This window comes from Ambystoma mexicanum, chromosome 5q, assembly GCF_040938575.1.
Source record: "Ambystoma mexicanum isolate Mex_15411 chromosome 5q, UKY_AmexF1_1, whole genome shotgun sequence".
Taxonomy (NCBI): Eukaryota; Metazoa; Chordata; class Amphibia; order Caudata; family Ambystomatidae; genus Ambystoma; species Ambystoma mexicanum.
The window spans coordinates 973,175,393-973,189,904 of NC_090933.1; the positions used below are offsets into that span (position 1 = coordinate 973,175,393).

Here is a 14,512-nt window from a genome sequence, read left to right on the forward strand (position 1 = left end):
CTCCTTTCATCCCTTTCTCTGTTTCCTTGTCCTTTTCTATCTCTCTTTTAATATGAGAAACATTGAAGTTCTTTTAGTTTCCAGAATGCTTTCTATCCCTTTTGTGGTCCAGAATGCATTATTGTGGCATTATTGTTATCACCGACTTCACTGACACATTATATTCGTCATTAATTGCTGGGATTTAACGCATCTGTGGGTGGCCATGATCACTGGAAACCACTCACTCTTTTGAGTGACTTGTGGATCCATTCAGAGGCCTTCACGGAATGCTGTCATTAATAATGCACTGAAATGGTGTGTTGTTTAGTGCCTGCATGTTTGTGTGTGTGTGTGCTAGATCACATCCTAGTGCATTAGTGGGCCAAACAATAGCGCACTACTGTGCATCATTTCTGGAAAAGGCAATGGAGCAAACAGAATCTGCTCCAGCTTCTAATCAACAGAAAACAGTGCAAAATAATTATAAAACATGTAAATCCAATTTAATACAAATATAAATAAAGACAACATTGGTTTTCTGCATTTGTGTACGGGAATAAAATGTGTTCCCTATAATAAACCGGCTTGCTGTGTTTGCACCAAAAGGGCAGCAGAGATGGTAAATGGTTGATTTCCTCCATGTTTGCTCAATTTCAAAAGTATTCATACTATGTCCCAGGGTCGGAGCTCTTGCACACAAAAAGAATTAGAAATGTAATTAATTCATAATTGTACATTATATACTTCAATAAAATGAATTAGAAATGCCATGGTGAACGTGTAGTCGGCAGCTCGAACACACAGGTGTTCTTTTTAAGAAATGTAGGGTACTGAGATCCTCTTTATTGTGCCTTGGATTCAGAAAGGAGACTAGTCGGGCAGGGGTGAAGGACCCTTGCAGAAGCAACGAGCAAAGGCATGAGACAGAGACAAATGCGGCCGCCACGAGCCTGTGCAAGGGGAGGCCCTGTGGCCAGGTAGAAGGACCCAGGCATGATGTGCTTCGGTGGATAGACACGTAGATAAAAGGAAAAGCGGCAGCAACTTAGTGTGCCCATTAAAAGAGTGCATGCACTCACTTGAGTGCATGCAGATCTATGACATGCCATACTTTGCCTAATCGATTGCTCCTGCACTCACTTGAGTGCATGCAGATCTATGGCATGCCATACTTTGCCTAATCGATTGCTCCTGCCCTTAGCCTCAGGAGGGATGTATGGTGCCTTTGAAAACTCTGTGCACAACAGTTGTGTGTACATAAAAGCCAATGTGTACGTGGGCATGTGTGGTAGAAGTGGTCCACCAGCATAGAATCTAGAATTGTGTTCACATCTCCCAATGCCATGAAAGGAAAGCTGTATTGATCTGGCTTGCCCTAAAATATCTCAATTCATTATTGTCCTGATCCAGCTGCAGCTGCTCGACCCCAAAGGGTATGAGCCCTCACTTCAGAACTGAATTTGAACTCAATATACCAGCGTGTAACTGACTTGAAAGACATATGATATTTGATCTGCCAAACCAGTGGCTAGTATATATCAGTATCACATATTTATTATATTGCAGCTTGCCATCATAATGAACACGTGGCTTGCCAGGCACCAGCATAAGGATGGTGGATGTGTATGCACAGCCAGCAGGGCGTGAGAACAGACTGCAGCGGCCATGAGGGATGGCGATGACACTGGTTCATGAAAGCAGGGATAGCCTCTTGCACACAGCGTGCATCTAAAGGCCCTTGGTGTGGGAAGAAGAAGAATGTAGAAAAAAAACAAGATCGAAAATGGATACGGCACAAAGGCCAAATGTCTATTGTCTAAGTGGAAACTTGGTGTGCCGCACTTTAACATGAAGGGATTGCGCTTGCAGCATAAATGTATAGGTGGGAAGCATGGTTCCACTATGCTATGTATACAGGAAACTGGCCTGGACCTTCTTTGAGTGTGTGGCTGCTGCATCGACCTTCTCTTGTGCAGATCCAGCACCTCCACACCAGATTGAATGAAGGTGATGATACCAATTAGGTCTCTCCTGAAGAAGTAATGTGCCCTCAGGCATTCTCGATACCCTGTCAAAGGTTGCGGAAGCCCTCTGCAGTTAAGACGTGAGCTGTTTGCCAAACCACAGGCTCTGTGGCTCCATTTTGAGATCCTGGTTTTGAGGTCTTCTTCACACGTGCTTTTGCACCGACATTGTGTGCTTGAGATGTGGGTGTCCCAGATGAGCAGCATTGTCCATATGTGCATATAGTACTCCTTTTTCCAGGGCCCCAGTCTGATACCATATCTTTACACGTGTGATAGTCCGCATTCAGAGCAACTGCATTACAGCAACAAAGTTTCATCCCTGAAAGATATCTAGAGCTTGTGTGTCTGATGACCAACACTTATCTTGCCACTAGGTAGAGACACACACAGTTCAGATGGCGATACACAATACTTCAGAGTAAAGGTGGAGAGAGGCGTGTAACTATAGTCTCTCTCTGTCCAGCCCACAGGAGGGCAGTGGACTATGTAAATGTATTACATTTGAACCGGATCTGTCTTTTTAGTTGTTCACTTGTTTTTCAAACCAACCTTTGAAAAAATTCTCCCCTTGTACTTTGTGCCAAGCCACATTTCATGAGCATTGCATAATTAATTTAACCACTGTAACCCCCATCAACGGGCCATGGCAGCCATTAGCTGCCCAGTATCAACCCTGTTCAGCACAATGAGCGTGATACAGCCATTCAGGATTGAGAAATTGCAGGCACTAATCTTTGCTTCTATGCCATCCTACATGTTCTGTGTTTCGTCCGATCCCACCTCCCTCTCCCCATTCATCTTTCCCATCTTATTCTCTTGCAGAGCGGCTTTCTCTTTTTGAACCTGTTTCACACCTGTCAGGAACTTGCCTCTGTGCCTGGGTCTACATGCACGCGGTGGCATCCATCTCCATGGTAACGTGGTGTTGCTACGTGGAAGGATAGTGACCTTTTATACTCATGTTCCATTTCTGAAGGTGCACCTTCCAAAAGGTGCAGCAAGTTACACCCAGGCAGTTTATGAGCCTGATAAATAAACCCTGTAGCCCCCACTGTCTTGGCAATGCCATGCATTAGGTGCCTGGAGCCCTCCTTAACAGTCCTCACTTATCTCGGGGCAGTAAAGGTGTGCTTCCGGGCATCGAAAGCAAAACATTGCACCCCGCTGGGGAGATATTGATGCCTAATAACATGTCGGACGGAGAGTTAGACAATGTTATTTTGGCAATATGGACGCTTTTTGTGTTATATCTGTTGTTTTCCACATTACAATCCTAAGGGTTGAAAGTCTCTACCTCTATCTTATGAAATTATGTGATTAACACACAATCTAGTGTTGGGATCAATGAATAATTAGCTTGCAATGCAACTTGATTGCATCACTCAAGAACATTGAAACCGACTCAGTGTGTGCGCTACTAGAGAAGCAAGCAATTGTGAGCACTAATCTATTTTCTTCGAGGGTTCAGCCATCCCTGAGCCTGCTGAGTCCCCTGGTTCAGCCCCCTCCACACCCATTTCCTGATCACCTTCCTCTGTGTCTTGGACCACCCCTTGGCTGCCTCTACTCACACATGCCCCCTCTCTGAGATCTGGATGGCATGTGAGTTGTGGCTTGCAGTGTCTGTGTGTGTGCCTTCAGTGTGTCCTCGCCATTGAAATTCTCTCCAGCAAGACGTCCCTTTGCCATGCACACTGTTTCGTCAATCTATACTGTGTCACTCCCTTCAAAGGGTAATGCATTATTTCTTCCCCAATAGTGTTCCTAGACATCCTTAATGGCCCTGGTTCGACTCGTGTCTCTTTAATTGGTGCTTTCGGTCAACTAATGGCTGCTTGTGCCCCCTGCTGGGGAATCCAATGGTTAATAAGTTACACTATATTTAAGCATCACTCATTCAGTACATCTAATCTCTTTGTACTGTGTTTGTTTGTTATCATCTGTTAAGGTCAAATGTTGTATTGCACTGTACTGATTCAATTTCACAGTTGACAGACCAGGATTTGCAGGCCTTCTTTCAAGGTTTGTTTCTATACCAAAATCATCCGATTGCTATGTTGGTACTTGCAAGATGGACGTTACCATGTTTTACCATTTTTTTCAAACGTTTGGGGGTGATTTCATAGGTGCAGTAAGTGACACCCAGGCAGCTTCTGGGCCTAATAAATAAATCATTGTCATACAGGAGTATGACATGTTAAGCATTCTTTTTTGTTCGTGTTCATAGTGCTATTTGGTCATTAAGATAAATGTTTGCAGCTGTTATGCATAATGTAATTGCTCCCTTGCTCATTACAGTGACTATTGCCACACGTGTGTTTTGTTCATTATACGTCGAGGGTGATGGTAACACTCACATCATTTGATCTGTTCAAAAACCACATCCCTCACATTAGCCTTATAAGGATTCCTGCACTCAGCTGACTCCAGAATTAAAAATAAAAAAACAGCAAAAGGTGGGGACCCAAACCAGTGCCAGAGAGCTCCAATAGCAAAGCTACATGAAAATACGCACGGCAAGACGTGCCCGAAGATCCAGGAAATCATCAATTACACTGCTGAATGTCGTTCAATTTACCACCAGAGTCAACATGTACTGCCTTGTATTGGAGTGCATTGCTATTCAGACCTGCACAGCCACAGCGCTGCCTGAGCCCTTACTTTGCCTCGGCCATCCGTTCATCTTGCACTCCCTGCATTCCCCTCCACTCCACTGCATGTAAAGCCTAGCCCTCTGAGGTGAGTCACTGCAATACAAATCACCAGTGCATAGCTACAAATGTACAGTAACACATGACGGCAGTCTCAAACACATATGATATCGGTATTTTTAACATTGCTGTCACATTATTATAAGAAAATATATTTTCTTAAAAAACTATGGTTTTCCCACCCCTTTTAGATTGCAGTCCATCACAGATAGAAGTAACACAATAATCACTTGAACCTGATTAAAAAAAAGGAAACACTCCCTTCAGTAAGCAGGGGTTGAAGAATATGTTCTTGACTACTACATTAACTCGAGGAGACATGGAAGGAATGGAATTAAACTACATTCAGAAATTCCTGACTGAAGAGAAAGGCAGCAAGCAGTTGCCCAGACCGGCATCTCAAACTCCAGGAAACAACTTGGGATCCCACGGCAAACATCTGTGTCATGTACAGTTTATGTTGAGACAGTTAGAACACATCCATGTCTGCATAGCTAAATGTCATTCTGCAGATGTACTAGTCCCATCCACCTTGAAAATGAATGAGGGGCCAATCGCATCATTATATACAGTGACTCGAAAGGTCCTGACCATTTTTTTAAAAGAACAACATCAGTACACTAATAAGAAGGGGAAATAGAGTGAAGCCGTGGGGTACCACAGCTTTCAAAGGAAGAGACAGCATAATATCTATCCCTTTAAAATGAGATCAATCATTGTCAGACTGTGTCCATGAAGCATATTGATTCCAAGCTATTCAGTACAATATCACAGTAGACAGGTCCAGACGCACTATCGGTCTAATTCACAGAACGTTTTCCAATGGAGATTTGACATTAGTTTGCAAAGATGAGGAACTTTTCAGGGTATCAACTCTAGACCTCCGCGACCATAATAATGTTTCGTAACCATTAGGAAATGTCACATAGGTGTGGGAAGCTACAGAGACAGAGTTCCTCGACTCCGTATTAGACAATCGGTTTACAAAGATTCTTACACACCATTTATTATGCCATACATACATACATTGAAACACCAAAATCTAATGTAGTGGTTGAAACTAAAGTTAATCATAGCCCTTGGTGATGACACGTGTTTCGAGACTGCTGTGTCTTTATCGAATCTGGGCAAGTCCTTATCTTAGTCCAAGTGTCAATCAATTCAATTTGCAGATTGCTTATGACAGTTCCTGTGTTAAATCCCACCTGAACGAGATATCTTGGCGCGATGCACGTCGGTTTGATTAGCTCTGACTAATCAAGCTGACATGCGTCACACAGTTCAGGTGGAATTTAACCCGTGAGATTTAACATTATACAACTTTTCTGTGAATTAGGCTGTATGTCTTCCAAAGCGCAATGATCAGACAGCATTTGGAGATTGACTAAATTGGAAGTAATTACTGTTTCCATACTTTCAGCATACCTTCACCATACCTTCAGCAGGCTTAACACTGGTTTAATGTTGGCTCAGGATAGTGTTGGCTTCAATAAAAGTGTGGACTTGTATTGTATTGGAGTGTATTGTGATCCCTGCACCATTAAATTGTTTTATTAAGGACATTGGTGATTATCGGTCTAAATCCTCAGCCTTCCCGCCAAAACTTGGTAACCGTATCATCTCTTGGTTGCTTTACGAAGATGATCTTGTCCTTTTGGACTAGAATCCAGCGAGCTTAAGAGCTTAAAAAGGCAACTAAGTAGCCCAGAGGACTGTGTGGTTGATAATGGGCTGGCCATTAATGTGTATAAATCCTATGTATTAACTGTAACATGAAAAGGAATGTTAAAGCATATTACTTACAAATGGTATGTACACAAAACACCTTTAACACAAGTAATCGATAATACATATTTGGGACTGTGCATTAATAATGTGGCCTCTGAGATTCCGAACAGAGCTAAGCAGGAAAGTACTGACTGCAGCATCCCAGGGTCTCATTATCCATAAAAAATACAGAAGCGTTTCATGATTTCCCCTGCTGGTTTATTATAAGCAGAAAGTCCTTCCAGCATTTACATATGGTGCTGAAATAGTGCTTTCCGATATTACTATCGAGTGGACCCGAATTGAAGGCTTATTTTGGAAAAATGTTTTGGCATTTCCAAAAAGCGTACCTATACAATTGATCAGGTGCGAGTTGGGCCTTTTGTCCCTTGAGATAATTGTCAAATGGAAAGCCCTTAGTCTATATAGGACATGTATAATGGAGCACCCAAAATCATTACTGATATATGTTGCGGACCTATTGACTAATCAGTATGATTGCTCACTGGAAACTTGGAAACTAAGTTGTTTAGAAATGATGGACTTAGTGGGAGTCTCACTTGACATGCTGGCAAGGACTCCGGATAAGGCAAAAAAAAGGTTTTGGTAGCATGACTGGACATTAACCAGAGAACAGTTCGCCAAATATAAAGCTTTTTCAAACTTTGCCTATGAAAAGAAGTTGATGAATGTCTTGCCGGTACATCTGCAGCAATGTCCTTGTCCAAAAACAAAGGGGGTAATTTATGGATTATTTGCACCAAAAAAAACGGGATTTGTGCACCATTCTGCTCGCAAATGCCCATTTGTTAAACAGCGATTTGCGGGCAGAATGGCACACAAATCCCGTTTTTTTCGGTGCAAAGAATGCATGAATCAGGGCAAAAATATTGTTTTATGAAGTTTAGATTTCATTTGTGACCGACAACGGAGGTGTTGGGCTGTAGAAGTGGCCACTGGTAGAGAGGAACTGCCGTTTTTGCAACACAAATGATTGTTTGGAAACTCTTAAACATCTTTTGTTCGAACTTCCAAAATTGAAAAATGAAAGAAAAATATGTTTTATAAGCTACTTCAAGGATCATAGAAACTTTGCAGATGACTCTTCATGGCAATTGGTGCAAGGTGGTCAGCATATAACATTTAATTAGCGGTTGTAAGATTTGTATTGTTAATTAAAATTTAACAGGCTGTAATTTTTAAAGGGCAAGATGACAAGATCATGTTAATGTCACTCTCTGTTTTTATCTTCTCTAGCATTGTATGATGATTATGCTGTATTATGGAATATTAGTACCCAGCAAGGGTCAATCAGAATGTAACAAGCAATCTAATTGGTCCTTACCGGTGCTTTACCCGACCGAGAATCCCTGGAATCTCCTTCATGTCCCTGTTGGGAGGGGGTGTGCCAGCCCCTCAGCCAATGAGGAGGCTTGAACGGGATAATCCCCGCTCCGACCCACCACACGGCTGGAGGCTGCATCTTCCCCCACCGGGGATTCAGGTAAGTGTTTTGCCTCCCTCGACACCCCAATCCAAACAATGCCCTCCCCATCCTCCCAACACCACTTACCTTCTTTTTGCTCTATTTCGGGAGCAGACGCACTGGAATCACTTCTGTCCCCAGTGCGTCCTCTCCCAATCCGCGACAGGCCATCATGGAAAGGAAGAAGGGACTACACATAGTCCCTTCTCTCCTTTCCATGGCGGCCATTTTTTCTGTTTACAATTTTCCTATTTTTGAATGGCTGCCATGGAAAGGGAGGAGGGACTACTCTCCCTTTCTCCCTTCTCCCTTCTCCCTTTCCATGGTGGCCATTTTATTTGTTTACCGTTTTACATTCATTTTGAATGGTTGTCATGAAAAGGGAAAACGGGCTCGGTTTTCCCTTACCTGGTTGACATTTTTTGTACGCCAGAGCATTTTGGAACAGAAAAACATAAGCACTTAGTACCTGATTGTGCAGGCCAGGGTGCTAATAGCAATAAGCCCCTTGACGCGGGGGCATTACTGAGTCAGGTAAAGACCCGGGGGCGCTTGGCCCAGGCATGTAACTATGGGCCCCAGGGCTTTACCTGACTCTGTAATGGACCCGCATCTCGGGCGTATTGCTTAAATAATGTTTTTATGTCTAATATTGAAAGGTTGAAATGTTCACCCAAACAATAAAATTAAAAATAACACTTGTTGTCTGACATCTTTTTCAATCAGTTTGACAATACAGGACACATTAGAGATGGGTCAGAAGGTAGTTCTGTTGGGTTGACAGTGGGTTATTCAACAGAGGAGTTTCCACTGCCAATTTAGGACATGACCCGGCTAGAAAGATTCCGAATTTCCCATTAAAAGTTTGAAATAAATGGCATGAGTCTCTAGGAGAGCCAGAGAGTTTACCATCTTCCACTAATTTAATAAATGTTTAGCGGGACAAACTCCTGCACGTTAACAGCAGCAGGTTTCCAGGGTTCATCTGTGTTAACAAAAGATGATGGTGAGTTTCCTAAAGAGACGTTTGTGAGTTCAGAGTGAAGCATATCTTTTTTATCCAGCAAAAAGGCCAATACTGCAACAGTTGTTACAGAGATATTAAACTGTGGCTGGCTAAAGGGTCTCTTATCTGAGTTAGAAGAAGTTCCACTAACATTGGTGCCTGATTTGACTTGTAGATATGACATCAATTGCTCTCAGTATCATTACACCCATGTTGTTCACAACCTGTCAGTGATGCATGGTCATATTTCCTGCAAGTTGTAAGTATTGCTTGTGTAGTTGATGTCTTTGATTTTGCTGGGTAGACTCTTGAAAGTGCATTGCATATACACAATCTCAGGAAAGGAAACAGGAACTGTCTGGCAATGCGAACGTGTTGACATAATACGTGCTTATTCAACAAGAGAGTTAGACATCAAGTAGGAACACATTTTAATCGATTTATGAAATGAGTTACATTTAAATTTGCCAAGAATCGTGCAGTGATGAATTGCTCATGTGCAAGCAGTATGTTATTGTTCAGAATATTTAAGGCCACATGCAGCACTGCCTATGGGGTGCACCATCGCACATCTAGGGCAATACATGGATGTGTTGTATGCTTTCCTAGTGTTTCTAAAGTGGACACTCTCAAAGGTGATAAAGTCATCGAATAGCTAGACTTTCTCTTACAAACAGCCCTTCAGGCCCCACTGAAGGGTGGCTCTAATAATGCAGACAGAGTCGTGGTTTTCACCTCGAAAGGTTTATTTGGCTTGACACGTCCATCACTCAGAGCTAGTAACTGTGCTGTTTATTTGAAGTCACAAGCTGTGTCAGCCTTGCCCGGCAAACACACACACAGAGTTCAATTTCCAAATAGCATTAAATCCCAGGGAGCATGCAGAAAAGGGATCAGTCACCATTGTTATTGTTGCCAATAAACAGCCAGGAGATGTATATGTTTCTGTGGACCAACTGTTGACATGTGCAGCTCCATGCCGTAAAGGAGATGGATGCAGTTAGCAGCTTGCTGAATGAAGCCCCGGGGACGTACCTGGGTTTCCACATCTGTAAGCTTGCGTGTCTGCTCCGCGGTCTGGCTCAGGAGGTTCGTGCCTATCTCCAGCATGGTGGCCGTGTGGTTCTGCACCGCATTCTGCTGCATCTGCGCCATCTCCGACTTCATGTTTTCCACTATGTAGCTTTCAAGCTGGGACACAACAATCAGAAGAGCACAGTGTTATTTCAAGATGGACAATGGACAGTCATTTCAATATGTTTAGAAATCAACACTGCTCGTAGCGTTTCGCAAATGAATTCCTGCAGAAGTCATCTACTTTTTAAATTGCAAATGCTACTTATCTCTATAGGTCTATATTTCGAATTCCCACTTCCTGCTTACACTCCAATTCTTTAAGCAATTGTGCTTACGTTTTTGATAACTTAAATTGTGAAGAGATGCTTTTAAAAAGTCTCGTCGAAGGATGCATTATTTATTCAGAACAAAAGCAGTTAGTAAATCAAGATGGCACCACCTCTGTAATTGAGAATGTCTTCACAATGTATGTATATCGCTCCAAAAAATGTTGTGGTGCTCAACAGAAGCCCCTGCATACCCTCTACTTGAATATCAATATCATTAGATGAAGATGAATTATCACCAAGCTCCAGTGATACTCATATAAAAAATAAAATAAACGTTTTGGTTTGGAAAATGATAAGTGTTCCAAATTGTTTGTGAATTATAAATGCATTATTATCAAGTGGTCTTCAGGGGCCATCAGCTCGGTCCGTAGTATCAGGCAACTAACACCCTCTGCCTTGCATGGGAATCCCTTAAGCGTAGCACTAAGAAACCGGCTCCACATTCAGAGCACACCAGTGAGGCTGCCATATGATCTCTAGCATAACCCACAGAACACAGACCACAGCCACCATCTCTTCCAACCACACACCACGGCTTCACACTGCAATACTCCTTCATTGCTAGGCTGCCTCTCCAGATTGCACTCAATAGAGGCCAACTAACATGACACATCGTCCTTTTTCTCTGTAATTAGGAACAGGTACAGTTATGGATTGGTGGGTGCAGAACATTAGGCCTCATGACATGTTTAGCGGTAATCCTGCAGTATTACCCCAGCATGTACCCCCTCTTCCCTCTCCTTGCTGCACTTGCACGTTCTGAATACTCACAAGGCATAGTAGGTTGGTCCTTTCTACTTTATTCCCTCCGCTGCACTTAAATATTGTGTTTTTAATGTATTTCCCCCCTTGCTCCCTGCCACTTGGGCCGTTTGAAACAGTGTTTACTAGCAATAAATAAATAAATAAATAAATAAATAGATAAATAAATAAATAAATACATGTATGCATAAATACCACCAATCTCAGTTTCTGTTACTGCCACACGGTCTATGGATTTGCTGCTGGATTACAGTGGCAGAATGGCACTACATTTGGCGTCCTGCACATTGATGGACTGTGGTAAATAGTCCACTTAAAGTTCAAACTGAGATTTCAGTGGCGGTGGAGCTGGTAGTACCTACGTTATCGCCAAAAAAGTGTCATTCAGAAAATGACTGGCAAAAATATACAGCTCTGCTGAACTCCTAATGAGGTCCATTGAAAGATGTAAACATTCACAATCATGCTATGTCATGTATTAAAAGTTTGTATTCGATGGATGGGAAAAAGTCTCCAAACAGAAGTTAAAATGACAGAGCACCCTGGCTATTGAAATGGATTCAAACGGAAAATATGTTGATACTATTTTAAAAATGCAATATCTGTTTTGAACTTTATCTGCATCATGGCCGACGGGTAATTAGTTATCAAAGCCACCCATGCTCTGGCGATCCTTTTTCATCAAACGGTGCTGCCTTCTTAAACAGAGAACATGCTTTATTGCAGAAAGGAAGTGTCCCAGTTGAGCACTCTGGACCAGATGTGCTTGTTTTAGAGAGAGACGAGGAAGCGGGAGTCAAATATACCGTGTGTGATTAATAAGACGCACTGCTTTCATCTTATCTATAAACATTCCTGCGCAGACATATAACCGTGAAGTACATTCTGATGCGGCACGTAAAAGGGGTGCAGAAAAAATGTGTTACAATTCGACTTCAGCACACACGTCCTACCGGCTCCCAGGCCTGCTTAGGGAGGGAGTCTGCTGCCTCGGACGCGCATTCTTTATGAGTCAGCGTGATTAATATCACACTGTGTGCAATGCAAAAACTCACCACAACACCAGTTCCCTAATGGAGTTCTGAGGAAAAAGTCATAATTATCTACCACAGAAATGTCTGATTGTGAAGGGCCAAATTGCCAGTGCGATTAGAGCAGCAGGAGACGAATCCACTCAGTGTAATGAGAAATACAATGACTTTAATGTATTAAGCACTTAAGCTTCGTATGTTAATTTCCAATGACATATATACAATGTGCAATGTTATTTTTTTTGTAGTGTGAAAAAATATAAATAAAAATAAAAAAAACAATGTTCTTTTTTGTAGCAACAGCAGTAATAATAATAATAATAATAATAATAATAATAATAATAATAATAATAATAATAATAATAATAGTACAGATTGTGATGCCTAAACACTGTTACTATTTTTTTATTTTTTATTAACATCCGATACAAAATTCTTCATTGTATAAACCTCAGAACGAGGAGGGGCTGAAGCATTTCATTTCTATTTTCATTTTTAAAAACTTTGTATACGTGGTCATGAGCAGCCTAAACTAATATGAATGACACATACTCAAACTGTCATTAGCTTCAATAGAATTCAAATTGAAAATCCCCTGGAAGGAGACCACCAGGGGGCACGGACAGCAATGGCCACGTGATTCAAAGTTCCTGATCTCCCTCGTCGTATATTTTGCTTGTGCTGCTCCTTGTATCACTGATCAAAGGTGGAGGAATGCTAAGGGTCCTCCACAGCATTGGGTTTCACCATGTGGGAGATCCTAAGCCCGGGGAATGGTGTTTGGGCCCAGAGGAGTGTAAGGGCCTACCTTGTGGGATGGCCGAGACAAACGAGGTGAGCAAGAATGTCGAGGAGGCGGAGCGATGAAGCAGCTGGAGAGTACTGCCCAGGTAGGGCTCCCGTCGAGACACAGAATAAGGGCAATGGTCCTTCTGGTTGGTGGATGAATGAGGCTGGGTTGTTGGAGCACTTGGCACGGGGGAAGATGAGTTCCAGTGTGGAAATCGATATAATATTGTGACCCCAATCGCATTGTTTAAATGTATGTTGGCCTACGCCAAGCTGTCTAAAGAATATTATGAACATAGGTTCCGCGGCAAGGTCTTGACCTTAATGTATTGTGTAAGCCGCCATCTTGGATCTAGCCGCCATTTTAGGTATTCTTGCAGTGTAGAAGTCACCCCGAATCACAAAATGGAGGCCGAATGACATTGCGAGTAAGACTTCGGCCATGGTGACCTCCGCACACGTGAATGAATAATATGTCCGCAGGCTACTTGTTAGGGTCATGAACTAAGACCCTGTCCTCTGTTCAACCTTTGTGTAAATATGTAACTGTATCAGCGGAACTGATCTAATGTATGTAAATTGTGTGTTCGACCTGGCTACGAACCCTAGCCATGGTTCCAAGAATGGTTAACTCGCAAGAGGGCTGGCCAATGTGGTACAAACTGTATAAAAACCCGAGCATCCAGATATTCGGTCTCTCCCACTTTCGATGCGAAACCTTATCGTTGGAGGTTCGTGTGTGAGTCAGAGAGCCGAATAGCTATTCGCATGTCAATTGACTTTGATAACTTGGTAACTTTGTAACTTTGAAATAAAGCGCTTTATATGGTCCTTTGTAACCTGTGTTGGTGTGTTTCCATTTGGGCTTCCCGGCCTCATGTCAATTTCTCTGTTTCCACAGTTGGCGCCCGAATAGGGACCCTCAAGATTGATGCCGGATCATTGAAGGTTGACGCAGACTATCGAATCGGGATCGGACGGTGTGATTCTGCGGGCCCGACCGATCGAGACGCGATACCTCGGCAGCGCTGCACGATCCGATCCTTGGGCGATAGTCGTGCGGTCTGACACGGCATCTTGACGAGGGTCCAAATCCGAGGCGGGCAGATTTGCCGAAACCACTGAACGCAGGTAAAATTTGTTAGTTGATGTCCTTTGAAAACCGTACGGTCCTCCTTAGGTTTGGTCAGGTGCAGTCGTGACCCGGCTCTTAATTTAACCCTGACAATTTGAATTTGGCGTATTGTATCTGCAGACACAATGATTGGACCAGGTAACACCAATTTTTGAGAAATGCCTGGGAAATTGTCTAGCTGCTTTAGGGCTCTGTTCCGCAGCGATCGACAATCCTTTGAATTTAGCCGTCCGGCACCACAGGAGGGGTCGCCGGCGTGTACTATGTACTGTAAGTATGGCATTGGTAGTATTGTATTTAATGACATTTGGCACAGACAGACCAGAAATGCCTCCGAATTTCAGTGGCCAATCAATGGTAGTTTTGAGATCCCCCGTATTGAATACTTAGAATCGATCTTGTTTAAGAAA

At 42.7% G+C, this 14,512-nt stretch overlaps 1 protein-coding gene across 3 annotated transcripts in view; it reads right to left on the bottom strand.

Annotated features, from left to right (window-relative positions):
- Positions 1–14,512, bottom strand: part of ANGPT1 (angiopoietin 1) — a 1,129,183-nt gene that overhangs the window by 597,507 nt on the left and 517,164 nt on the right. For all 3 annotated transcript variants that reach the window (XM_069621500.1, XM_069621501.1, XM_069621502.1), the window contains exon 2: positions 10,015–10,170. In XM_069621500.1, coding sequence (XP_069477601.1) covers positions 10,015–10,170 — 156 coding nt within the window. The remainder of the gene's footprint in view (positions 1–10,014; positions 10,171–14,512) is intronic.